The sequence below is a fragment of the Bubalus bubalis genome, chromosome 8 (assembly GCF_019923935.1).
Source record: "Bubalus bubalis isolate 160015118507 breed Murrah chromosome 8, NDDB_SH_1, whole genome shotgun sequence".
In the NCBI taxonomy this organism is placed as follows: domain Eukaryota; kingdom Metazoa; phylum Chordata; class Mammalia; order Artiodactyla; family Bovidae; genus Bubalus; species Bubalus bubalis.
In genome coordinates this window covers 23387492-23412367 of record NC_059164.1, presented here as the reverse complement: position 1 = coordinate 23412367, position 24876 = coordinate 23387492, and the positions used below count along the sequence as shown (strand labels likewise).

General features: G+C 35.1%; 1 protein-coding gene across 3 annotated transcripts in view; it reads left to right on the top strand.

The window, feature by feature from the left end:
- AGMO (alkylglycerol monooxygenase) overlaps positions 1–24876 on the top strand; it is a 392091-nt gene that overhangs the window by 185056 nt on the left and 182159 nt on the right. For 2 of the 3 annotated variants that reach the window (XM_025290925.2, XM_006066995.3), the window contains exons 6-12: positions 929–995; positions 1385–1450; positions 1541–1620; positions 5937–6071; positions 7554–7670; positions 19181–19263; positions 24679–24784. In XM_025290925.2, the coding sequence (XP_025146710.2) occupies positions 929–995; positions 1385–1450; positions 1541–1620; positions 5937–6071; positions 7554–7670; positions 19181–19263; positions 24679–24784 (654 nt within the window). The remainder of the gene's footprint in view (positions 1–928; positions 996–1384; positions 1451–1540; positions 1621–5936; positions 6072–7553; positions 7671–19180; positions 19264–24678; positions 24785–24876) is intronic. The other variant, XM_025290926.2, reaches the window with a different exon arrangement.

The following is a 24876-nucleotide window of genomic DNA, read 5'->3' as shown; positions in this document are numbered from 1 at the left end:
AGAGAATTCTAGACCAAATTTCAGAGTCTTTAATTTAAAAAGAAAAGGCCCCTTTACATATTTGACTTTGAAATATGCCTCAAAAACGGACTGCAAAATGAGGCGTCTACAGTCAGAGAACATTTAGGCAACTACTTGAATAAGCAAGGACCACCCTTGCTACTGCAATAGTAAGTTGCTACATTATTGGTTGCATGATTATTTGGTGAAAACTCCAGAAAATGAATGTAATACTTGGTTTTCTTTCCCCTGGTTATGCTTTGTTATTATTAGTCAACAAAGAATAGTGGATAGTGAATAGCATAAAAGACATAAAACCTGAAAGCGTGCCTTGGCAATAGTAGCATCTAAACACAGTAGCATTTGTAATCCTCAGAACACTATTATGTGGCTACTAAAGTGGAAGTGTTAGTTCTCAGTTGTGTCCCACTCTTTGTGACCCCACAGACTATAGCCTGCTAGGCTCCTCTGCCCATGGAATTCAGGCAAGAATATTGGGGTGGGTTGCCATTTCGTTCTCCTGAAGATCTTCCCAACCCAGGGATCAAACCTGGCTCTCCTGCATTGCAGACAGATTCTTTACTGTCTGAGCCACCAGGGAAGCCAGGTACTATTATTATTCCCATTTTAAAGGTAAGGAAACTGAGTTACAAAAACTTTAAGTAATTTCCCCAGTATCACATAATAATAAATAGAGGATTCAGGAACTGAACTGAGGCAATCAAGCTCTTAACCTCACTGCTATGCTGTATTATCTCTTTGAATATATGATGAGCTTATTGCTATCTTTATGTAAACAATAGAAGATAGAGAAATTTCTTCTGACTCTAAAAATTGCAACATTTTATAACCCACGTAGAATTTTAATTTGAGTACTTAAATATTACATATGATTTAATAATAACTATGTTCCTTTTATTTTAAAAAGGTCATCGATAACCTTGGTCCTTTGGAACTGATTCTTAATACTCCTAGCCATCATAGAGTTCATCACGGTGAGGAAATTTGATCTTTTCTTCTTCATTTCTTAAAAAAATGGTATTATTTTGTATCATTTCATCACAATTACCCAACCTAGTCACCACATATTTTATAAATAGGCATTTGCTTCTTCTTTTGTAGCTGGACAAACCTCATCTTCAAAGCAAGGATTGGAGAAAAAAAGGAAACAAAACAACCAAAAAACCTTTATATGTCTGGCTTTTAGATTTTCCTCTTTCCTTAGATCTCCTCAGATGTAGTGGGAAAAAGAGTTAACCAGACGCTGGAGTACACACTTCATAGAATCTAGTGTTGTCAGTGAAAAGATATTTTTAGGAATATCATTGTTTCAAAAGTATAACTTCCTTTTTTTAAAAAAAAAACTTAATATTTTGTCTCACAGGCAGAAACCGTTATTGTATAGACAAAAATTTTGCTGGAACTCTTATTATATGGGATAGAATTTTTGGTAAGTAAAAAGTACAAGCATTTAAAAAATTAAATTAACTCCTTAATTCACAGAAAGTCAAAGATCATATCATTATTGTTTGTCTTCCAGGGACATTTGAGGCAGAAAATGAAAAAGTTGTATATGGTCTAACACATCCCATTAATACATTTGAACCTTTCAAGGTGCAGGTAATGTTACTGATTTTATTCTTTCTGAAATGATTACATCTTCTTATAAATTTTATATTTCAAAGAAAATTTAGTTGCTTAAAGGTAAAAGTACATTACATTGACCTGAAAAAAAATTACTTAAGCTGTAGAAGAATTTGAAAATAACTCTGGCACTCCAAGACTTGAATCAAATTAGGCCAAATAAATTTGAAAACAATTCATTGCCACAATTTTTAAAGATGTCTGTTACCTAGAATTAAAAGAAATAGTTCTTTAGCACCATACCTCTCAGAATAGACCTGAAATATATTCGTGTATTCAGAAGGAGTGGTAGTAAAATGTGTAATTAAGACTGATCCCAGAGTAAGAAAAATATTTGTTTCAAGGCTACATGACTCTGGTTAGAAATTCAAGGTGAGGCCTTTGCCCTCCTCTTCTTGGACTGAGGTGTCAAGAGCTATTATGGGTGGGTTAGGTCTGCACATTACCTCACCTGCTAAGACTCTTTGCCCTGGACCAGTTTTCTGTCAGACATGTGGTATTGGTTGTTCGCTGGTCTCAATGGTTGGCACTAGAGAGATGAGGAATGTCTGTGAAGCTCTGATCCGTCAGCAGCAGACCACCGCAAACACTCCCTGGGGTCAGGACTAATAAATGAGAAAAAGATAAGAATACTTGAAAACCTGAAGAGGTCAGTCAATGACAGCTGTGTCCAGGGGACTGGATATACAGCATTTAGAAAGGGAGAAAGTGCAGGTTCATGTTGGGTCTGCTTTACAAACCTACGTCCTCCAAGTTTTTAAAGAAAGTTAAAGTAAGAAAATTGACATTTATTGGGCTTTGACTATATGCAGGGCATTACTAACAGCACAAATATTTAACCATTGTTAAAACTTACTAAGGTTTATCTTCTGTTCAGATCAGCTCAGTCGGATCAGTCAGTCAGATCAGATCAGACTCAGTTGTGTCGGACTCTTTGCGACCCCATGGACTGCAGCACGCCAGGCCTCCCTGTCCATCACCAACTACCAGAGTTTACCAGACTCATGTCCATTGAGTCGGTGATGCCATCCAACCATCTCATCCTCCGCCGTCCCCTTCTCCTCCTGCCTTCAATCTTTCCCAGCATCAGGGTCTTTTCAAATGAGTCAGTTCTTCACATGAGGAGGACAAAGTCTTGGAGTTTGAGCTTCAGCATCAGTCCTTCCAATGAATATTCAGGACTGATTTCTTTTAGGATGGACTGGTTGGATCTCCTTGCAGTCCAAGGGACTCTCAAGAGTCTTCTCCAACACCACAGTTCAAAATCATCAATTCTTTAGCGCTCAGCTTTCTTTATAGTCGAACTCTCACATCCATACATGACTACTGGAAAAACCATAGCCTTGACTAGATGGATCTTTGTTTGCGCAGTGGTGTCTCTGCTTTTTAATATGCTGTGTAGGTTGGTCAGAGCCTTCCTTCCAAGGAGTAAGTGTCTTTTAATTTCATGGCTGCAATCACCATCTGCAATGATTTTGGAGCCCTCCCAAAATAAAATCTGTCATTGTTTCCATTATTTCCCATCTATTTCCCATGAAGTGATGGGACCAGATGCCATGATCTTAGTTTTCTGAATGTTGAGCTTTAAGCCAACCTTTTCACTCTCCTCTTTCACTTTCATCAAGAGGCTCTTTAGTTCTTCTTCACTTTCTGCCATAAGGCTGGTGTCATCTGCATACCTGAGGTTATTGATATTTTTCCCGGCAATCTTGATTCCAGCTTGTGCTTCATCCAGCCCAGGGTTTCTCATGATGTACTCTGCATATAAGTTAAATAAGCAGGGTGACAATATACAGCCTTGATGTACTCCTTTTCCTCTTTGGAACCAGTCTGTTGTTCCATGTCCAGTTCTAACTGTTGCTTCCTGACCTGCATACAGGTTTCTCAAGAGGTAGGCCAGGCGGTCTGGTATTCCCATCTCTTTCATATCTTCTGGTATCCCTCGTATCTTCTGTTAGCCTCAGTTTTTTTGTTGTTGTTGTTTTGTTTTGTTTTTTGGTGGATAAAACAGATTTCCAGGATTTAAATAATTCCTCCAACTGTTCACAGTTTGTCTGATTCAAACCTAAAAGTAGAGTGGGTGGGTTGAAAGCCCAGTTCCAAACTTGATCAACTCAATTTTATGGAAAAGGCTGTCATAAATTGACTTCACTTTTCAAATGAAAGGCATTTTTATGTCACCTTTCAGAAGAGAAAAGTTGATTATTTCTCTTCCTTCTTCTCAACTAATTGTATTTTTTCTATCTCTCACTTTCTCACTCTTACATGCTACTAAGAATGTGATAGATTTTTTTTTTTTTCAGGAAGATATTAGCAAATATTTCCAGGTAACTTTTAAGAAATATTTCTAGGTACTTTCTTTATAGAACTGAAGTCAAGTTTCAAGATAATAGACTTAGAGACACTTCTTCTTTGGGTGTGGTCTTCTCTTCATAATGTAGAAATTAAAAAGGAAATACAACTTAGTCTCCGTCCTCTACGAGAGAGCCTTTCAAACCTAATGTGCATACGAATCATGGGAGGGTCTGATTAAAGGATGGGTTCAGTAGACCTGAATTCCATCCAAGACCCTGTGTTTCTAACAAGCTCCCAGGAGATGCAGACACTGCTGGTTGATGGTGATCCTTTAACTAGCAAGACTTGGGGAGTGTACACGTGGAGGAAAAAGGGCTCTTACTCGAGATACAATAAGAGGTTGAAAACTGCATGGTATGAGCTGCACAAGGAATTGGATGATTAGGTTTTGAAGACACAATATTCAGACAATCACAGGTCTTTATGAGCTGCTGCTGAATCTGTGTTCAATAATCCAGGCTTCTGCCCTCAAATAAAATTTCCTTTAGCATAATAATTGTCAGAACTGTGTCTAAGGCTTAGTCTTCTCATACTCCCTTATATTGTCAGAAATATCAAATCAGGAAATTGTAATAATTAGGTGTTCCTCAACTTACAAAATTGCGTATCTACTTTCACTTGTATTGCTCTATGTTTAGCTAATTTTCTCACCTTCCCATCAGAGGATTCAAAAGCAACTTAGAATGGCCCCTGTTAGATAGAGAGGGCTTTTTTTCCCTCCTTTATTTTTAAGTGTAGATCATTCATTTTGCTTTCCTTTGGGGTCCAGGTATTTCAGGCCATTGGCAAAGAAATAAGTGACAAAGTGCTCCTTATTTAAAAACATTACCATGTATTTCTCATGGCTTGTGTCTAGAATGATAGTAATACAATTGCAGTCAGTTTTTAAAATAGCAAAACAGGTAAGTGTATTAATGTGTGTCATGCCATTAATTTTCTGTATTATTATTATTTTATTACAAAGCCTCAACTAAATCCTGCATTGTTCCTTAATTGCTTTAGATTCCTTATTGTAATATTTCAAGTAATTTTAAAATCCGTTTTTATAATGTTAGCAGTTTAAAGTCTGTAAGAGATCATGAAAATACACATGAGACCACAAAGTCTGATAGAACCAAAACTTCTTTCTGCATTAATTTATTACTACACTTAGAACTCATTTTTAGAGTTTATAGCTGATGCCCAATATCTAGGACTATCTTTAATTCTATAATACATTATTATAACATGTGTGGTATATATAGCTAATTATCATGAGTACTTGTCATGCATTTGCATACTTTAACTTTATACCTATCAAGTGTATTTTATTTAAAGAATGTGAATTGCTGCTATAAAGCTCAAGGTAAACTTTTGACTCAGTAAACTTTTTTCTTATTACAGAATACGAAAAATACTTACAAATCTACCCTCAGAAATGGCACTGAAATTTTTTTCTTAATGTGATATGTTCACCTATAATTCAATATAGTAAATAAAATTCTTTTAAAAATATATAGTGGATACGCATATTTATATGATTCTAGTTCAACTTTAACAACTGTTAGCAAGTCTAGAAAAGATGTCATTCGACATGGCTTGTTGAGTGCACAGACTGCTAGTTAATACCATTGGAAGTAAAGTCTCTGAACTCATTTTTGTATTCTTTGTTGATTTTCTAAACCTTTGCCATATTTTAAAATTTCAGATTTTGTGGAGTTTCAGAAATATTGATAAGAATACATTTAAGCATAAAGGTATACAGAATGCATAGAATAAATTTCAATTTATAACACAATTGCATATTAATCATCATTAGCAAATTATATATAACTATATATTAAAGAATAATTTATAAATTGCATTATACAATAAAATAAAACACATGACTTAACATATGTAACCTTTTTGTTATAGGTTTTCCTTATTTCAAATGAATTATATTTTTATTCTTCTAGTTCCATCATTTAGTTAACATATGGACTACATTCTGGGCCACTCCTGGGTTCTTCAATAAGTTTTCTGTCATATTTAAAGGACCAGGATGGAGTCCAGGTAAACCAAGACTTGGACTGATTGAAGAAATCCCAGAGGTAAATAGTGTTCATGAATTTAACGATGGCAAAGATTAATTTCCTATTGTCAGGTCTTCAGCCAGCCTGTAATTCATGCTGACTTCATGCAAATCTGAAAAAAGATGTTTCCTGAGGCAGATGCAGTCACGCAATGTGTAACTTAATGAGTGGACACCACCTAGGGGCCAATAAGAGGGGTGCCGTCTCCCAGACTGATGCTGCCTCTTCCTAGGGAGCATGGTTTGGGGCAGAGCACCAGAGACTGGTTTTCTTGGCTCAAACCCACAGCCAAGAGCCTTTGTGTACTGCAGAAACCACACAGACACTTTTGGGTCTATCACAGAACCTAGAATGTGAGAGATGGAGGGAGCCTTTTGGATGATTCTGTCCAGTCTTCATTTGTCCATGAAAAATTGAGATCTCCAGAATTGAAGGTCTAAAGCCACACCAAAATGATGCGGTTATTGGATTGGACTACAACTTTATTCATTCCATAGTGGAGTAGTAGCATTAAATGCAGAAATCCATTAAAACTAAAACATTAAGCAAAGTGGAGATGTAAAACATAGAAATCCAAATGAAAAATTCAGTTTCAATATGGAATTCCTCTGATGAAAAAGGAATTTCTTTCCATCATTTAGCATATATATTGCGATTGCTTATCAAGGTAACTGTCATTAATAGTAATAAAAAAACAATAAGCTACTCAATTTCAGAGATAATTATAAGAGTTAGCCAGTATTTCGAGGAAATGAAAATCATATGTTTTATTTGAATATGTTATTTTTCAAAAATCTCGATTTAAATAAAGATGTTTTCTCTTATAGTTACAAAAGCTGCTGTGTTGAAATTTCCCAGACACCTGGTTAAGTTCACAGCTAGTTATACAACAACATTCTGAATTGATATAGGTGAAAATAGTTTGCTTATTTCAGCTCCAGAGAGTCTAGTCAGCTATTTTTTTATTATTTTTTATTTATTATTTTCCTTTTTTTCAATAGATAATTCTAAGTGAATATTTTAAAGTCATATTGATGCCTAAATCTGCATTATAAGGATAGGAACATAGTGTTTCTGGGAAACTGTAGTCTGGGAAAGTTGTTTTCAATAAGACAGTGTTTCTCTTTGAAGCAAGATTATCTCCACTACTCCAGATCACCTTCCATTTTCATCTTTTGCTAAACTTCGATGTATAATCATGGACATATTTTAATATTTCATATAACATGTTCATTTTTTATGTTAATCATCAGTATCAATTCTTACATTGAACTATATAAAGCAGACAAGATTAGACTCATGTTTCTGAAATGAGACACAAGTCTCCTAATTTTTACATTTTTTCCTATCTGAAGTAATAAACATGAGTCGTTTCAAGGGTCTGAAAAAAAAAGCAAAATCTTTCATTTCTTTTTTCATATCTCCTCTTCACTTAGTGTGAATTTCAGTGAGAGAGACAATGAAGCAATATCATGGAAAAGTTTTTTTCTATCTTCCTAGGTCGAGGGGAAAGAAGTTCCTTTCTCATCATCAGCCTCTCAGCTATTGAAGATATATGTAGTGGTACAGTTTGCTCTGATGCTGGCATTTTATGAAGATACCTTTGCAGATAAAGCTGTAAGTAGTATTAATTTTAAATAGAGTGTGAAAAAATTGTCTGTCACTCTGAAAATGAAAATAAGCTCTCTTTTCTCCCCGTGCTCTATTCTTTTCTGTAGTTTTTTTTGAATTTTTGCAGTATCTCACATTTAAACAGGTAAATTAATTCATCTACAATCAATTTAATTAATTGAGCCAATTATAAGTTAATTGTATCCAAAACATTTCTGTATAAAGTGTCCATCAAATAGTAAATTATTAATCTAAATGGCAAGTAGGAAATGGTTTGCCAGAAATAAATTCTTCAACAATTATAAAGAAAGTATTTCAGAAGTTAAAATTAAACGTTTTGGGGAAAGTGGACTTTACATCAATTTCAACATGCTTATCTTCAGTTAGAGAATACCCTGATAACTTGAATTTAGGGGATTTGCAATATATGATGAAGTTTATTTATTGTGTCCTTTCTAAATATTCAAAATATTCAGTTTGTCTTACTCAAGCTTAAGAGCACTGGACCAGGATTTAGTATCTGGATTCTGATTCAGGCATTACCACCTGGGGAATCATTTTTTGGCCACATAAGAGCACCCTCACTGCCTACATCTTGAAGAAAACAAAAATAGCGTAATGTACATAACAATGCCCTGTAAACTATAAAAAGATAAAAACAGAAGTATTTTTAAATATTTGTTTTGTATCATAGATATATTCACAGTATGTTTTTTAAAAAAAATTTAAAATATTTCAAAGAAGTACATAAATTATAATAAAGTAACTAGGTTGGAGACTTCCCCCATGACTTAGAGGTAAAGAATCTGCCTTTAATGCAGAAGACACAGGAGACACAGGTTCGATCCCTGGGTGGGTAAGATCCCCTGGAAGATGGCATGGCAACCCACTCCAATATTCTTGCTTGGAGAGGCCCATGGACAGAGGAGCCTGGTGGGCCACAGTCCATGGGGTCACAAAGAGTCGGATACAACTGAAGCGACTGAGCACGCACGCACAGCTAGGTTGGAAACAGGTGAAACTGAAAGTAGAATGACAGAAGAATGGAAAATCGGTGTTTTTGACTTTGTTACCAAGTAAATACATACCTCAGAAAAGAACCTCACTGAGTTAAGAATGTTGAGGACTCAGTGAGGACTCATTCATAGCTCTGTATGAATAATGGTTAGTTAGGCTCTAAAGAAACAAGGAAAAGGGGATTTCCATTTTCAGCAAAGTGGGTTAAATACACAGACATCTTTTTAAGGTATATCGAACACCTAAAATTGCTGACAAAATGTAATTTTTAAGAAAACTCTTTACACTACATAGAAGAGTTAGCAAAAAGATTGAGGTACTCCTTAGAGGCTGAAAATGTTGAGAAAATGCAAATTCAGTGAGGTTCTGTTTCTGACCTGACCGCTGTCCCGGGCACTGAATAGTCACTGTTGGTCAGTTCCTTAAGGGACCCGAAACAAAGCTGAGAGTCTACATGGGTAGAAAATAAGTTATAGAATTTCAAGTAAAACAGCTGAAAGCAAAAGAAATACTCTTAGTGAAGGGATGGAGAGGACAATGAGGAAAAGAAACATAAGACAGAAACTTGCCCTTACTGGACTTGGCTTTGAGGAGGCAAAAAAAAGTCTTCCCTGTGATTGTTTAGCTACAAACCATCTCTCACTCAGATATACATTCAGGATTTACACTAATCAGTAGTTTATAAACCTAAACTGAATACATAGTTTGGTGTCAGATGAGGACTCATGTTTAAAAGGTTCATGTTCAAATCATGCTTAGAGCAGTCCTCTCAAACACAAGTCTCAGCGTAGTCCCCAAGTAATATCTCAATGATGATGAACATAGAGATAAAAAGCACAGAAACACACGAGGAGAAAGCCATCATGACAAAGTACTTAGCAGAAATAACAAAGGGGTTAATAGATTTTGAAAATAAAATCAATTAAAACATGAATTAAGCAAATTTAATATGTTTGAAGATGCAAAGTTGAAATTAAAAAGAAATTAGAAATTATGGAAAATCAAGATGCAATGATGAAGCACATTTAGAAATAATCAAATTAAACTTCTAGAACACAAACATACAGTGGACATGAGGAGGTCAACGACTTCACTGATGGTTTCCTGCTGCTCGTAAATTGCTTCAGTTGTGTCTGACCCTGCGACCTGTGGACAATAGCCCACCAAGTCTCCTCTGTTCATGGGATCCTCCAGGCAAGAATACTGGATTGCCATGCCCTCCTCCAGGGAATCTTCCCAACCCAGGAATCGAACCCAGGTCTCCCGCACTGTAGGTGGATTTTTTTAACCTTCTGAGCCACCAGGGAAGTCCACAAATACTGAAGTGAGTAGCCTTCTCCAGGGGATCTTCCTGACCCAGGAGTCAAACCAGGGTCTCCTGCATTGCAGGTGGATTCTTTACCAGCTGAGCTACTAGGGAAACCCCACTTTACCATAACATCACCTGAAGACTACTAAAGAGAGAATTAGTGCATTAAAAGAGGAAAAAAAAAAATATATATATATATAAAATACAGTGCTAACAGACAATGATATAAAAATAACTAATAGAAATTAACTTTAGACATAAAAAACTAGTGTGAAAAAGTCTAAGAAAATGTAAAAATCAAGAAATATGAATTCAAATTTGCATATGAATACAAATGGGATTAGTGGGCAGTGAATTCAGGCAAGATAAATCACTTTTTTCAAAGATTATTGACAGATATCAGTCTATTCATGAAAGCTCCATAGTAGAAGTTGATAAATAAGATATGCAGAAAAATTAGTCTAGTATAAGGCTATGTTAAAATAACTTTAATATATAAAGGCTTCCCTGGTGGCTCAGATGGTAAAGAATCTGCCTGCAATGCAGGAGACCTGGGTTCGATCCCTGACTTGGAAAGATCCCCTGGAGGATGGTATGGAAACCCACTCTAGTATTCTTGCCTGGAGAATTCTATAGACAGAGGAGTCTGGCAAGCTACAGTTCACAGGGTCACAAAGAGTCTGTTCTAAGGAACAGAATATCCAATTAAATGCAGCGTAAATAAAACTGAAAATTCAGAGTCGAGTATTTCGAGGATTGATTAGTTTAGCAGTTCAAACATGCAGAGTTTCCAAAAGGCTTCTCTACAGTTCTCTGGACTCACAATTAGAGCAGTTCTGGGCATCCTGTCCTGACAGTGACACCAAAGGCAGCAAGTAGTTTCTTAGAAATTTCTTTTAAGAAAGAGAGGAGAAAAATTCCAGAGTATTTCTCAGTAAATGTCCTTTCATGTCTCTTTGTTCAGGATGAATTCATATGCCCACACTGAAACAATATCCAACACCAGGTCATGAATTAACCATGAATATATCATATGAATAAATCATATTAAATCATATTGTAATTCAAGCCCTGGGGATAAAGGGTTCACTTTCTTACTGAGCATATCCCTGCTTTATACCTGGATAAAATCAGCATAGTATTAATACAGAAGAAATGGGGGATATTTTCTGATTGGACAAATAACTGTATGTCACAGTGTATCTTGCTAAATAAAATATATTTACAGAAAGTTATCACAGAGACTATTGGATAACCTTGAAGAAAGCCATTTTAATTTTAAACATTATTTAAAGACTTTAATGATCCATGTATGTTTGTGTGTTTTTTGCATTTAAAATTAATAACCCGATATTCCTATACACAGTGACTCCAATTTTGGACAACAGACAAGTTAACTTGCACTCTCACTCCATGTATAACTTAAAAAAAAAAAAAAAACTACAGAAAAGACTTCCCTGATTTTAGCAGAAAACAATGATTTCATTTCTAGTTTCCATTCTATTAACTTAAAAGAAGAAATAGGATACAGTGTGACCAGAAATGCTTTGGAAATACCATGATAGGAAATATACTGGTTTACTCTTTGCTACAGTAATGAAACCAGTTCCACACTGTAGCAAGTTCATTTGTCTTTAGCTTCCAAAGAAACAAAATTTGAAGCCAACAATTTCTTTCAGGAGCAAAGGTTTCTTAAAAGCAGCATGAATTAACATGACTCGGAGCAATGCGTGTGTTGATGTCAAACTACCATAATGGTTAGGCTTATTAATTGCTTCACCTAGGGCCTCATAATCATGTCTTCAAGTATTAATAATTATCCCATCACTGATTACTTTGTAATTTTAACTTGTTCACCTACATTATGATTAAAATATATGTGCATTAATGGAGGTTAGATAATTGAGTAACACCAGAAAAAAAGCTGCATCATCTATATCTAAATATCTATCTAACTTTTGATATACTGATCAATACTGAGTACAGTTGGCATTATTGAATTTTTAGACTAAATATAGTCTCAAAATAAATTAACCTAATTCACAGAAATAAAAATGAAGATTTATTCATTTTGACTTTGCAAGAGAGGCCTTAATATTAAGTTCACCAAGAGAATTTGAATGTCTAGGCGTGCATGAGTGCTACTTAGGTTAAAATGTAGCCAGACAGGGTGTATATTACAATGTGTAACTCATAGCATGGTATTTGCAAGATTTTTCCGCTGTCGTAAAAAACTGTATCAGAAATTGATGTAGATATGTTGACAAATAGAAATATCAAGTGATGAAATCCTTTCAGATTGAAATTAGAGTTGGAGACAGCTTCATCCTTGACACAAATTAATTTTGAAAAGTGCATTTGCGTATTTCCCACACATGTTTTCCTTTGCTAAAAACATGCTGTGCAACGAGGGGGAAAAAGTTTGCTTATTTGCAAAATTCTATAGTGCCTTTGTAGTCTCAGGGATGTTTAAAAGCATCTGAAGACGTTAAAATCCAACAGAAATATTTTTTTTCCAGATTGACTGTAGCCAATAATCACACAGAAAAAGTTGTGGCTGACTTGTAATTGCGGACCCTGCTGTAGTCTGACAGCCCTTTCTGTTTATGCATATACCAGAGTAGATAAATACTTACTTGTTTAATGTACGCAAGTTCTGCATAAATAACTCTGAGAGTCAAAAAAGCAGTTTGATGGCCGCCAGAAAGATGTAAAAAGGCACATTCCTTTCTCACTGAAATTTGCAGTGCATACATTTAAATATATATTGTTTAGTTTAGTGATATGACCCACAATCTTTCATGTTGATTTTACTTTAGTAATGCTTGGGAAATCAATTCCTAAGCTGCCAGGGTGATGTCATGAATATGGGTTTGAAATGGAAATATGGATGCACTAGCATGTTTCCAAAGTAAAACTTTAAAGGCAATGCTATCCTTTTCAAATAATAGACTCAAAACAGTTTGACTATTTAATAAGGTTTTATAACAGAATATGGGCTTCCCTGGTGGCTCAGATGGTAAAGAATCCGCCTGTAGTGCAGGAGACCCAGGTTCATCCCCTGGATTGGGAAGATCCCTTGGAGAAGGAAATGGCTACTTACTCCACTATTCTTGCCTGGAGAATCCCATGGACAGAGGAGCCTAGTGGGTGGCAGTTCATGAGTTGCAAAGAGTTGGACAGGACTGAGCAACGAACACTTTCACATAATAGAATGTATAGTAAAGTTAGTGCAGATATGTCTAACACGGATTATTTAGTGATACATTTCAAGTTAATGAGGCATTTGAGATTATTCACATAAGTTTGGAAACGGGTTTTTATAGTCTTCAATTCCCCTGAATGCTGTACTCTGTAAAGCATTATGGGCACTAAAATTTTGCAACCAGTACTTTCCTATTGACAAGTTTTAACAGATCCTTAGAAAAAAAAAATCAATATATCTAGTTGTACTGTCATAACAGAGAGTGTCACTTGCTCAGATTAGATCTAATTTAGGACCTATGTGAAACCTCTCCAGTCAATATTCCATGCATACTGTTTTCCTCCAGGGCAGCCTACTGGGATTTAATTTAATTTCCTAAAGTTTTTAGGTGGTAACTGAAGTAACATGAAAAAAGAAATGTGAGCTAAATTGAGTATCAATTATAACTTAAAGCCATGAAGTGAATGCAATAAATGTGTATTAGTAAAGGGAGGATATTACCAAAGCTACTTGTCCAATAAGCATAGATTTCAGGAACTTAGAAAAGTGATTCCTGTGAATGCCAATGAAAAATATAGTTTTGTCCGTTGTATTGAAATATGATAGAGTGGAAAATTGAAAGTTTAAAATGCCTTTTGCATCAAGTAATGGAATATTAACTGAAATTAAATACATCTTCATACTATTAGTACTGTCTTAAACTTTGGTCAGAATCAGGCAACTCCTGTAAAAGCTTTCATATAATAAACACAACCAACCATAAACTGCTTATAATTTGAATTAGTATCTCATTTTGATTTATTAAACCTATCCAGTATTGGAAACTCAAAATCTCAGTGCACAGATTTTGAGGGTCTTAGTTAATAAAAGTCATCCTCCTGAAAAGGCGGGCTTCCCAGGTGGATCAATGGTAAAGAATTTGCCTGGGATGCAAGAGACATGGGTTGATCCCTTGGTCAGGGAAATCCCCTGGAGGATGGTATAGAAACCCACTTCAGTGTCCTTGCCTGGGAAATCCCATGGACTCTGAGGCCTGGCAGGCTACAGTCTATGGGGTTGCAAACAGTTGGACGCAACTGAGTGACTGAGCATCCTGAAAGGAAGTTTGCCTCTCTGAGACTGTCTTTTAAAGTCTTTGTTATCTTTTGTATTTTGGGGAAGAACTAAAAGGTGTATAACTGATATTTCTATTTATTTCTTAGTGAAAAAATAAAAGTATCCTATCAAGAGTATAGAAAAAGTTGGCATACTGAGTTTAGTGCAATCTTAAAACAAATACTGATAACTTAGAAAGATTCCAGTGACCCCTGGAATAGTTCTAGTGAACATCCAAAAATGATAGTGATAAAATCAATGTGAATGTCTTCCTAAGCAAATGTCACTTTCATTGCTTAGTTTGCTCACCCTTGGACTAATTGCTATTCGTTACTGAGGCAAGACCCTTCCATGTTCTCTACCCACTTCCCCGTGAATCATGAGGTGGTTCATTCTGCTGGTGGCAACCTGTACTAGAGCTGGCCCTGCTGTGAGCCCTGGGTGTTGTGGACTCTAGTTCTCTTTTAGCCTTTGATAGTCTCCTCATATATGCATGAGCTGATATACGAGACCTGATGTGCACCCTCTGCAGATGAAGAGAGTTCTGACTATGCAGCTGTCTCCTCTTTGGTCCTATCTACCAAACAGTCCCTCATGGCTCAGGCGGTAAAGAGTCTGCCTGCAGTGCAGGTGACACAGTTTCAGTAGGGATCGGGAAGATTCCCTGGGGAAGAGAATGGCTACCCATTCAAGTTCTCTTGCCTGTAAAGTCCTATAGATAGAGGAGCCTGGAGGGCTGTAGTCCATGGGGTCGCAAAGAGTCAGACACGACTGAGTGACTAACTTTTTCTTCCAAACAATAGCCTCTGTGGGCTGCTCCAAAACCCCAGCTCTCTCTCCTCAAATCAGGAAGTCTACCAGGTCCCTCTGAGTTCCCTCTGGGCTGCAGCCTAGAAGCTCTCTCAAGGTAGTAAACTGGGGCAATAGTAGAGATTCATGTCTTTTGTATCCCATTTCCCTGGAATCGCTGATCTTTGTTGCCTAATATCCAGGGTCTTGAAAATGATTGCTTTGTTGATATATTGTTTATTTTGTTTTCAAGTGGAAGGGAAAATCCATCCTTGTTTCTCTATTTAGTTCAGCGCACATTCATTGTTTCTTAACAGAGTAGAATCATAGCTTAATATATAATTGAAAATAATTATTCAAGTTATGTAAAAGTTTTTAAATAAAATTTTTGCTTTTACTTCTTACATGTTTTTGTAGAAAGTCACTAACTCCATATAAATTAATTGCTTCTTAAGTGTGCATTTGTTATACATTTTAGGCAATATATTTTCACCTTTGATATATATTTATTTTGCTTGCTTCTAGTTTGAAATTATAGAAAATGTTCATTCTAATCTATTATCTTTATGTATACTTCAATAGTAACCAAAAGTTCTGAAAATGTAGAAGAAAACAATATGGTCAGTATTGATTTTTTATATATATATTTATTTTATTTTGTTTTTTAACTTTACAATATTGTATTGGTTTTGCCATATATCAAAATGAATCTGCCATGGGTATACACATGTATTGATTTTTTAAAAATAAAACAGGATTTTATTTTGATATAGATTATTTAGATTCATGTAGAACTACAAATTGCTTTATGGCATCACCTTGAGTTCTGCTCCTGTGTCTATGCTGTAATTCTGGGAAGCATCTTCAAGCCTTCAGGTTTCAGCTCAGGGTATCTAACAGGATGAGGGTGAGATGGTTGAATGTCATCACCAACTCAATGGTCTGAGCAAACTACGGGAGATAGTGAAGGATGGGGAGGGAAGCCAGGCATGTTGCAGCCCATGGGGTTGCAAAGAGTCAGACATGACTTAGTGACAGAACAACAACTTCAGTCTAAAAGAAGCCATTAGAGTCACGGGGATGATGAGGTAGTGGAACAGGTATGCCTCCAACCAAATTTTCTTCCTTCACATCAGAGGTAATGGACATTTAAATATTAGGGAATTTTTTACCTTATTTTTACAGATGTTTGGGAAGATGAGCACTCTGGATCAAAATAATGATTTTAGTAGACTTTTTCAGACACCTTACAGTGAAACTCCTAAAAATATACACCGTGATATAATAAAATGAAGACATTTTCATCTCTAAATCCATAGGATTATGGAAAATATTATCAAATTATCTTTGACAATAAACTTCTAAAAAAAGAATTTATATATAAGATTACTATTATTTGAAGATGTACTGTGTGGGTCTGATATCTCCCTTTGTGAGGTTTGTTGTGTGGGAAAATATAAAAGGTCCTTGTGTTGATCACCAGAATTTTTTCCGTGAACGAGTAAGACAGTGATATCTCCATTCAAGAAGAAAACGTCTTTCTTCCTTATATCCCTATGGGCAAGGAAGGACTCTCACACTTTCATTAATTGTTAAAGCAACAAGCATGTAATTTTTGCATTCCTATGTAGTTAATGTTGCCTTATGAGTATTTTTTTTCTCATCTACTTAAAGTAGAAGGGAAATAATGTTCTTCAGGCACAAATGCATGGATGGTGATTCCTATACCAGGAAACCTAAGGAAATAAGAGCTACCAAACTGCTTTGGATTTGAAAGATAATTTTAAAGGAGAAAAATTAATTCCTTGCTTCATAAGCTTTTTATAGTTATGGACTTCCTCATTTTTGTGATAAAGACTTATATTCAATGCTTAATTTTAATTCCATTTTAGCACTCGATGAGTGTGATATTCTACATGAAAGATATACTAGCAGTAAATGGTGTGAGATGGTGGTAAGCCCAATGAAAAATGAAACTGTACTGTTCTAAAAAAATTAACAAGCTTCATGTCGTTTCACCTCTTGTTTAAAACACAGGAGGCTAAGTATTTACAGTGATCAAAGTCTATAAAGTCTATTCTGTTTTTTTTTGCTTTAGTGTAGCTGGACTGTTGTCCAACCAGCAGGCATTAAAGCACTAAGGTTTCTGGGGCTGGGATTCTGACTTTCCTGCTCACTCTCGTAAACGCCCGTTTACCACAGTGTCTAGCAAGGGCTCAATACATATTCATACAATGAATCTGTAGAAATCAGAGAATGTCTCCTGCATTGGCAGGTGGGTTCTCTCCACTAGTGCTACCTGGGAAGCCCCAACAAAGGATATTATATGGAAAAATGTAAAAGTTCCATAGAAAAATGGACTCTTTAAGGAAACATATGCTCTATATTGAATTCCTTTTTTGAGTAATCTGTTTCCTTTAAATTTAGATTCAGGATGGTTTTTTTCCTTATGAAATTAAATATATAAATATTAAAGCAGTCAGTGTTTTAAATTAATATTGTTCATCAAAAAACTGAATTTTTTAATTTTAAGGAACTAATATATTTATATTAAGTTAAATATTTAATGTTTTAATAATAAAGTACTTATTAGGGCAGTTAGAATTATATTAAAGTTATGAATAATAAACACATATGTAAAATATTCAATCATTTGGTCAGTCACTCAACAAACATATTATTGATGTTATATGGAAAATACAACAGAATAAAGTTATAGATCAATATGGAGAATTACTATTTTACATAGGGTGAACAAGGATATGTGATAGTTACCTGAATGAAATAAAGGAATAAACCTTAAGGATCACTGGAGGAAGTCATTTTAAGCCTAAGAAACTGTAGAGGAAATAGATTTGAGTGGGAAGTCTATCATATTCAAGGAAGAGCAGAATTTCTGATATAGCTTAAGAGTGAAAGACAGAATTATTCAGGGGTGATATGATAATAGTGGGTATGTTGTATAGACGCGAGAGTAAAGACTGAGCTTTATTCAGAGTGAGATTTGAAGCTCGTGGGGGATTTAGAATATAAGAATGATATAACATGACTTACATGTTTGAAGAGATAACTCTGGCTACATACTCAGAGTGGGAAGCCGGGATAGGTGGACACACACTTAGAATTAGAGAGGCCAGTCAGGAGGGTGTTTTAATTGTGTGTATGAGCGAATGAAAAACTGGAGATGCCACCCTCAAACGAAGAGAAGCAGGGAGAGTGTGGAATGGAAGAGGAACTCAAATACAGGGTTGTAATCAGGCTAAATTTCAGGTACTTAGAAGCCAGTAGAGGCTTGACAAGGCAGGCAGATAGTCATATTACGTTGGGTTTCACACCAACACCATTAGCCAGGATGCAATTTACAAAAAGAGGAGTTCTTTATCATTTTTTGGCTCAGGGATCATAAATTCCCTTAACAAAACAAAAAATATATTTTGTCCTGTCTCTTAATTTCCTGTGATATTTGGAAGAGCTGATTAACCTTTTATTTGTGCTTCCTTATCATACTGTAATTAATTAAGATTAGCTTGAGTGCTATTTGGAAAATTAGTAAAGCTTAAGTATAATAGCATTGATACTTATCATGACCATTAGTTGACTTCTTACTTTATGCCAAGCACTCGTCCAAACTCATATTTTGTTTGAAATGTACTGATCACTTAACACAGGTTAGAAATGCTGAAAAATCTGACCATGTTTACATGGCTAATAGGTTCAAATGATTTCAAACCCTGCATTCTTTTAGAGCATTTAAAATCATGCTACAGGTGTGAGGCACAAATCATTTCTCCCTTCCATATGAATTTTAAGTGTCTTTTAATTTCATGGCTGCAATCATTAGAATTGTCTAATTCATTCTCCAAGTGCCCAACAAGATAACTAAATGATATTAGGAAAACCAAAATATTCCTTGTATATTCATATACAATGTATATAATATACAAAATATTCCTTGTATATTCAACCTTCTTGAAAAATGTCAGTAACAAATGTTGCAACATAAAATAAAATGGGGGCTGTTATTCCTGTCAGCTTTAAATTCTAATGCTCACTTGGCTGACCCACCTAAAGAATCCATTGGTCTCTGTGTTTGTTTGACAGGTACTAGCTCAGGTCACTGTCCTTCTGAGGGTTTGCTTCATTATCCTGACCTTGACCTCCATTGGATTTCTTTTGGATCAAAGGTAAAAAGTGAAATTCTTTCATCTTATGTGACTTTGTAATGTGATTTTTAAAATATTTGTGAAATTTTGAAATTCAGCAAACATTTGTTATCAAAAGAGTATAGCTGAAACTGCAAATTCACACTTTCATTTTAAATGCAACAGACTAGTGGTTTGTCTGATTTTATATCAAGGGTTAATTATAAATCTAAGCCTTTTAGATGAAATTTAATTTTTTCAAATATATTAAGAAAGCCCATAAAATAAAATGATTAATTTGGCAAAGCATAGAGTATAACTCTGAGTACTTAATAAAATATAAAAAAGATTTGATTATTTTCCTTTGCTGTTGAATAGTTCACAATATATGCCTAAATGTATGTATAGTTGTTTCTCGGTATCCATTAGAGATTGGTTCCAGAACCTAGCCCCTCATACCAAAATTTGCAGATGTTCAAGTCCCTCATATAAAATGATGTATTTATGCACAGAACCTATGCACAGGCTGCCATAAATTTAAATCATTTCTACTGCTACTGCTAAGTCACTTCAGTCGTGTCTGACTCTGTGCGACCCCATAGACGGCAGCCCACCAGGCTCCCCATCCCTGGGATTCTCCAGGCAAGAACAGTGGAGTGAGTTACCATTTCCTTCTCCAATGCATGAAAGTGAAAAGTGAAAGTCAAGTCGCTCAGTCGTGTCCGACTCTCAGCGACCCTATGGACTGCAGCCTTCCAGGCTCCTCCATCCATGGGATTTTCCAGGCAAAAGTACTGGAGTGGGGTGCCATTGCTTTCTCCAAAATCATCTCTAGATCACTTATAATAGCATTTATACTGCATTTATAATACAGTATACATTGTATTAGGTATTATAAGTGAAATCATCTCTAGATCACTTATAATACCTAATACAATGTATACTGTATTATAAATGCAGTATAAATGCTATGTAAATAGTTGCTGGCAGTGGCAAATCCAAGTTTTGTGTTTTGAAACTTTCTGAAATTTTTAAAAAATATTTTTTCATCTTAGATTGGTTGAATCTGAGATCCAAAACCCATGATTATGGAGGGCCACCAGTGTATTTAAAGTTGATGTTCTTACCCTCATACAGTACAGTATGAAATATGTATTTATTTTTATCATTTATTTTATTTGACTTTTCATCCCTACTTTGTTATACTAGAAATAAAATACATACTGAGCCACAGAAAAGAAAAATAGAAAAACTGAGTCAGAAGACAATCTGAAATAATAACCAGATCCAAAGCATCAGGATCACATTTTAAGGATCACAATTCTATTGTTTGCATATACTTACTAAAATGATCAATCAGCAATATCAACAGAATACTGCTTTTTAATATAGACTTTTTTATTTCCATGGATACAAATAAATAAGCTGAATAGCAGGCTATAGATTTTATTGCAATGTATCCTAGGGTATAGTAAGTTATGGTATATGTTTATATAAATGTCTCCACTGCCTTTGGCCTTATTTAGGAACTTATACTGGATATAGGTATGTCATAGTGGAAAGGAAGTGAAATGTTGAAAATTTTCCTTTGAAACTAAGAACCAGTTAGATATGTCTGTTATTTAATGCTGGGCTGGAAACTGTCAGTGGAGAAATGAAAGAGAAAGAAAGAAAAGGCATAGAGATTTGAAAGGAATTAATAAACTAATTGGAAAATTAATTTATATTAATTAATCTAGAAATCTGAATAGTGAATTAATTAGAAAATCGAAGGAATCTATCAGGAATGTATTCAAATTAATGGATGAATTTAGGGAAAGTTTTAAATAAATTATCAACTATATTTTTACATACTAGAAAATATAAAAAGTTTATGCAAAAGATCAAATATATCATATACAAGAAAAAAACAGTCCTAAAAAATGAGTAGTATATCTCTAAACCATACTATAAAACTACTGAATATTATGAAAAATAATTAAAAAATGGAGAGATACTATATTCATAGATTGGAGTACTCAATTTTATGAAGATTACATTCATAGCAGTTGGTTTACATACTCAGTGCAATTTGAATTAAAATTATAAAAGGTTTCTTTCCTATAGAATTTGACAGACTCTTTCTAAAATATATGTATATGGAAATGCAAAGGCCTAATAATAGCCAACACAGTCTTGAGATTTTTTTTTAGTGGCAGGAGCTGAGCTACTGGCTATCAAGATATATTATAAATCTATAGTAATTAAACATGTTTTATTGGCATAAAGGTTAGAACAGAGAATCTAGAAACAGATCTATGCATATATAAAGACTTGATTTCTGACAAAGTCATCCCTGAAGAGCTATGGGAAAAGGAAAATGCTGTCTTTTCAGCACATGGTCTTAGAAAAATTGGATTTCCACATAGGAATAAGAAAAATAAACTTAACAAATAATTCACTCCATAAAAATTAATTCTGGTTTCAGGGGATTGTAGACTTTAAAGTGAGGAAAGTCAGTACATATTCCAGCAGATAGCATAGTAGGTATATGTCTATTACCTTGGAGTAGGTAAAAATATTGAATGGTCCACAACAATCCATAATATAGATAAAATTGGTGAATTAGGTTATAATAATATTATGAATGTCAGTTCTTCAAAAATTAACCCTTAATAAGGCAGTAAAATGGAGAAGGAAATGGCAACCCACTCCAGTGTTCTTGCCTGGAGAATCCCAGGGGCCGGGGAGCCTGGTGGGCCGCTGTCTATGGGGTCGCACAGAGTCAGACACGACTGAAGCAACTTAGCAGCAGCAGCAGCAAGGCATTAAAAAAAATAAATTTTTGAGGTAGGAAAAGCTGTTTGCAATTTTTTATAAACTTCAAAGATCTTACGTCAAAAATGTCTAAAATTAAAAGTATTGACAATACAAGCTGTGAAATGCTTATACTCTGCAGAAGGTGGTTTATATTGGGATACTTAACTTGAAGAATGTTTGAGTATTTCATTAAATTTGGCTGTTCAATCCCAGGCGTATACTAACCAATACACCCAAAGGCATATAAAAGAATGTTCAGAAAGCATTGTTCTTAATAAAAAATGTGGCCAACAATCTAAATGTCCTTCCCGAGGTGAATGGATGTGTGAATATTGGTCTGTTCACACAACAGAATACTATGCACAAGTGAAGAATGAGCTGCTGCTATATGCAGAAATGTAGATGTGTCTCACTAACAATACTGATTAAAAGATACTAATACAAAAAAAGTGCACATGATTCTGTTTACAAAAAATAGAAAAAAAGATAAAAGTAAAAAATAGTTTTTAGGAATTTATGCTAAATCAATAAAAATGTAAATAAAAAGGTAGGAGATGGTATGAGTACCATAAACGGTAAACAACAGCTAGTGATTCTTTCTGCAACAGAGGGAGGGTGGAACACTGAGGGGGTGAGATGTGCCTAGGGTGCTGATACTGAGTGGTGTTTATATGGTTGTTTATTTGTTGAGAGTCATTGAGCTGTATATTTCTGTTTTGTGTGCTTCTTCCTATGTATGTTTTAATTCACAATATCACCAGTCCAGGTTCGATGCAGGATACAGGATGCTTGGGGCTGGTGCACTGGGATGACCCAGAGGGATGGTACGGGGAGGGAGGTGGGAGGGGGGTTCAGGGTGGGGAACACATGTACACCCGTGGCGGATTCATGTTGATGTATGGCAAAACGAATACAATATTATAAAGTAATTAGCCTCCAATTAAAATAAATAAATTTAAATTTTTAAAAAAGACCATTAGTTCAGTTCAGTTCAGTCGCTCAGTCGTGTCCGATTCTTTGTGACCCCATGAATCGCAGCACACCAGGCCTCCCTGTCCATCACCAACTCCCGGAGTTCACGCAGACTCATGTCCATCGAATCAGTGATGCCATCCAGCCATCTCATCCTCTGTCGTCCCCTTCTCCTCCTGCCCCAAATCCCTCCCAGCATCAGAGTCTTTTCCAATGACTCAACTCTTCGCATGAGGTGGCCAAAGTACTGGAGTTTCAGCTTCAGCATCATTCCCTCCAAAGAAATCCCAGGGCTGATCTCCTTCAAAATGGACTGGTTGGATCTCCTTGCAGTCCAAGGGACTCTCAAGAGTCTTCTCCAACACCACAGTTCAAAAAAGGCCATAGAACACAATTAATAAAAAATAAATTGTTTTAAAATAGAAATTTTATTTTCTGTTTTATCATTGAAAATTACCCAAATACCAATTAGAAAATAGTTTACAGTGATAATACAAAATTGTTTTACAAAGGGAAAAATTTCTTGACTTTTTGCACATACACAAAATCATGCTGCTGCTAAATCGCTTCAGTCGTGTCTGACTCTGTGCGACCCCATAGACGGCAGCCTCAGGCTCCCCCATCCCTGGGATTCTCCAGGCAAGAACACTGGAGTGGGTTGCCATTTCCTTCTCCAATGCATGAAAGGGAAAAGTGAAAGTGAAATTGTTCAGTCGTGTCCAACTCTTAGCGACCCCATGGACTGCAGCCTACCAGGCTCCTCTGTCCATGGGATTCTCCAGGCGAGAGTACTTAGTGGGTTGCCAGTGCCTTCTCTGAAAAATCATACTACTGTATTCTAAATTACTAAATAAAATATTGCTATATTATAATTATATTAGTTCAATAATATTTTATTAGAAAATGTACCTGTCATAAAAATACCATTTGCCTTTTATGAAAATATTTAATTATACAATAAAAGTTGGTTGAATTCATTGTGAAGCTTATTTGAATCTGATAAAGCAGCTGTTCACTACTGCTATTATATTTTTAAATGCCTGTATATGACCCTCAACTTTGTTTTAAATACACATACCTATTTTATGTATGTCAGAGTTTGAGTTTCAAGAATTCTGTATTATAAAGAAAACATTCATCACAAAATTATTGACAAAGATCTATATTCATGCTACCTATAATATCAGAATTAACAACATATTATCATGTTCCCGATATTTCACTATTCAAGCATTCATTGTTTTAGAGTAGTTAACTATATCAGCCCTCCTAAGAAGTCATTTATTAAATGAATGAAGTATTAAGATATTGGGTGAGTGAGGGGAGTCTAGTCTCTAAACCCTAGAAATTTAGTTGTCTAATATTTTATTTATTAGTTGAAAATGTTTCACCCCAATTCATCAGTGCTCAAACTAAGTAATACATTGATCAATAATAGATTTTCTTTAAAAAGATGCATGTTCTATCTTAGTTTAATGCCTGTTTACAAACAGCTTCAGAGGTACATACTACTCAAATATATTAAAATACTAGGTAAAACAAGTTATAATTATTAAAATAATCAGTGAATTATTAACAATTTATAATTATTAAAATAAATATATTAATAAACCAATACATTTTATTATATAACAGGAAAATAAAGAACATTCAAAGGTAATGCATGTAAATGACATTTTATTTCAGACCTAAGGCAGCTGTTCTGGAAACTTTCCGTTGCTTGGTGTTCCTAATGCTGCGTAGATCAGGTCATCTGAAGCCTTGCCTCTCTTCTTCGTCATTTGTTTTTGAGGTAAGATGTTTGCTTTAGATAGCTGTGGCAGGATTAAAAATTGGTTGCATATTTCACTCATCCATTCAACAATGTTGTTGTCTGTTTATTCT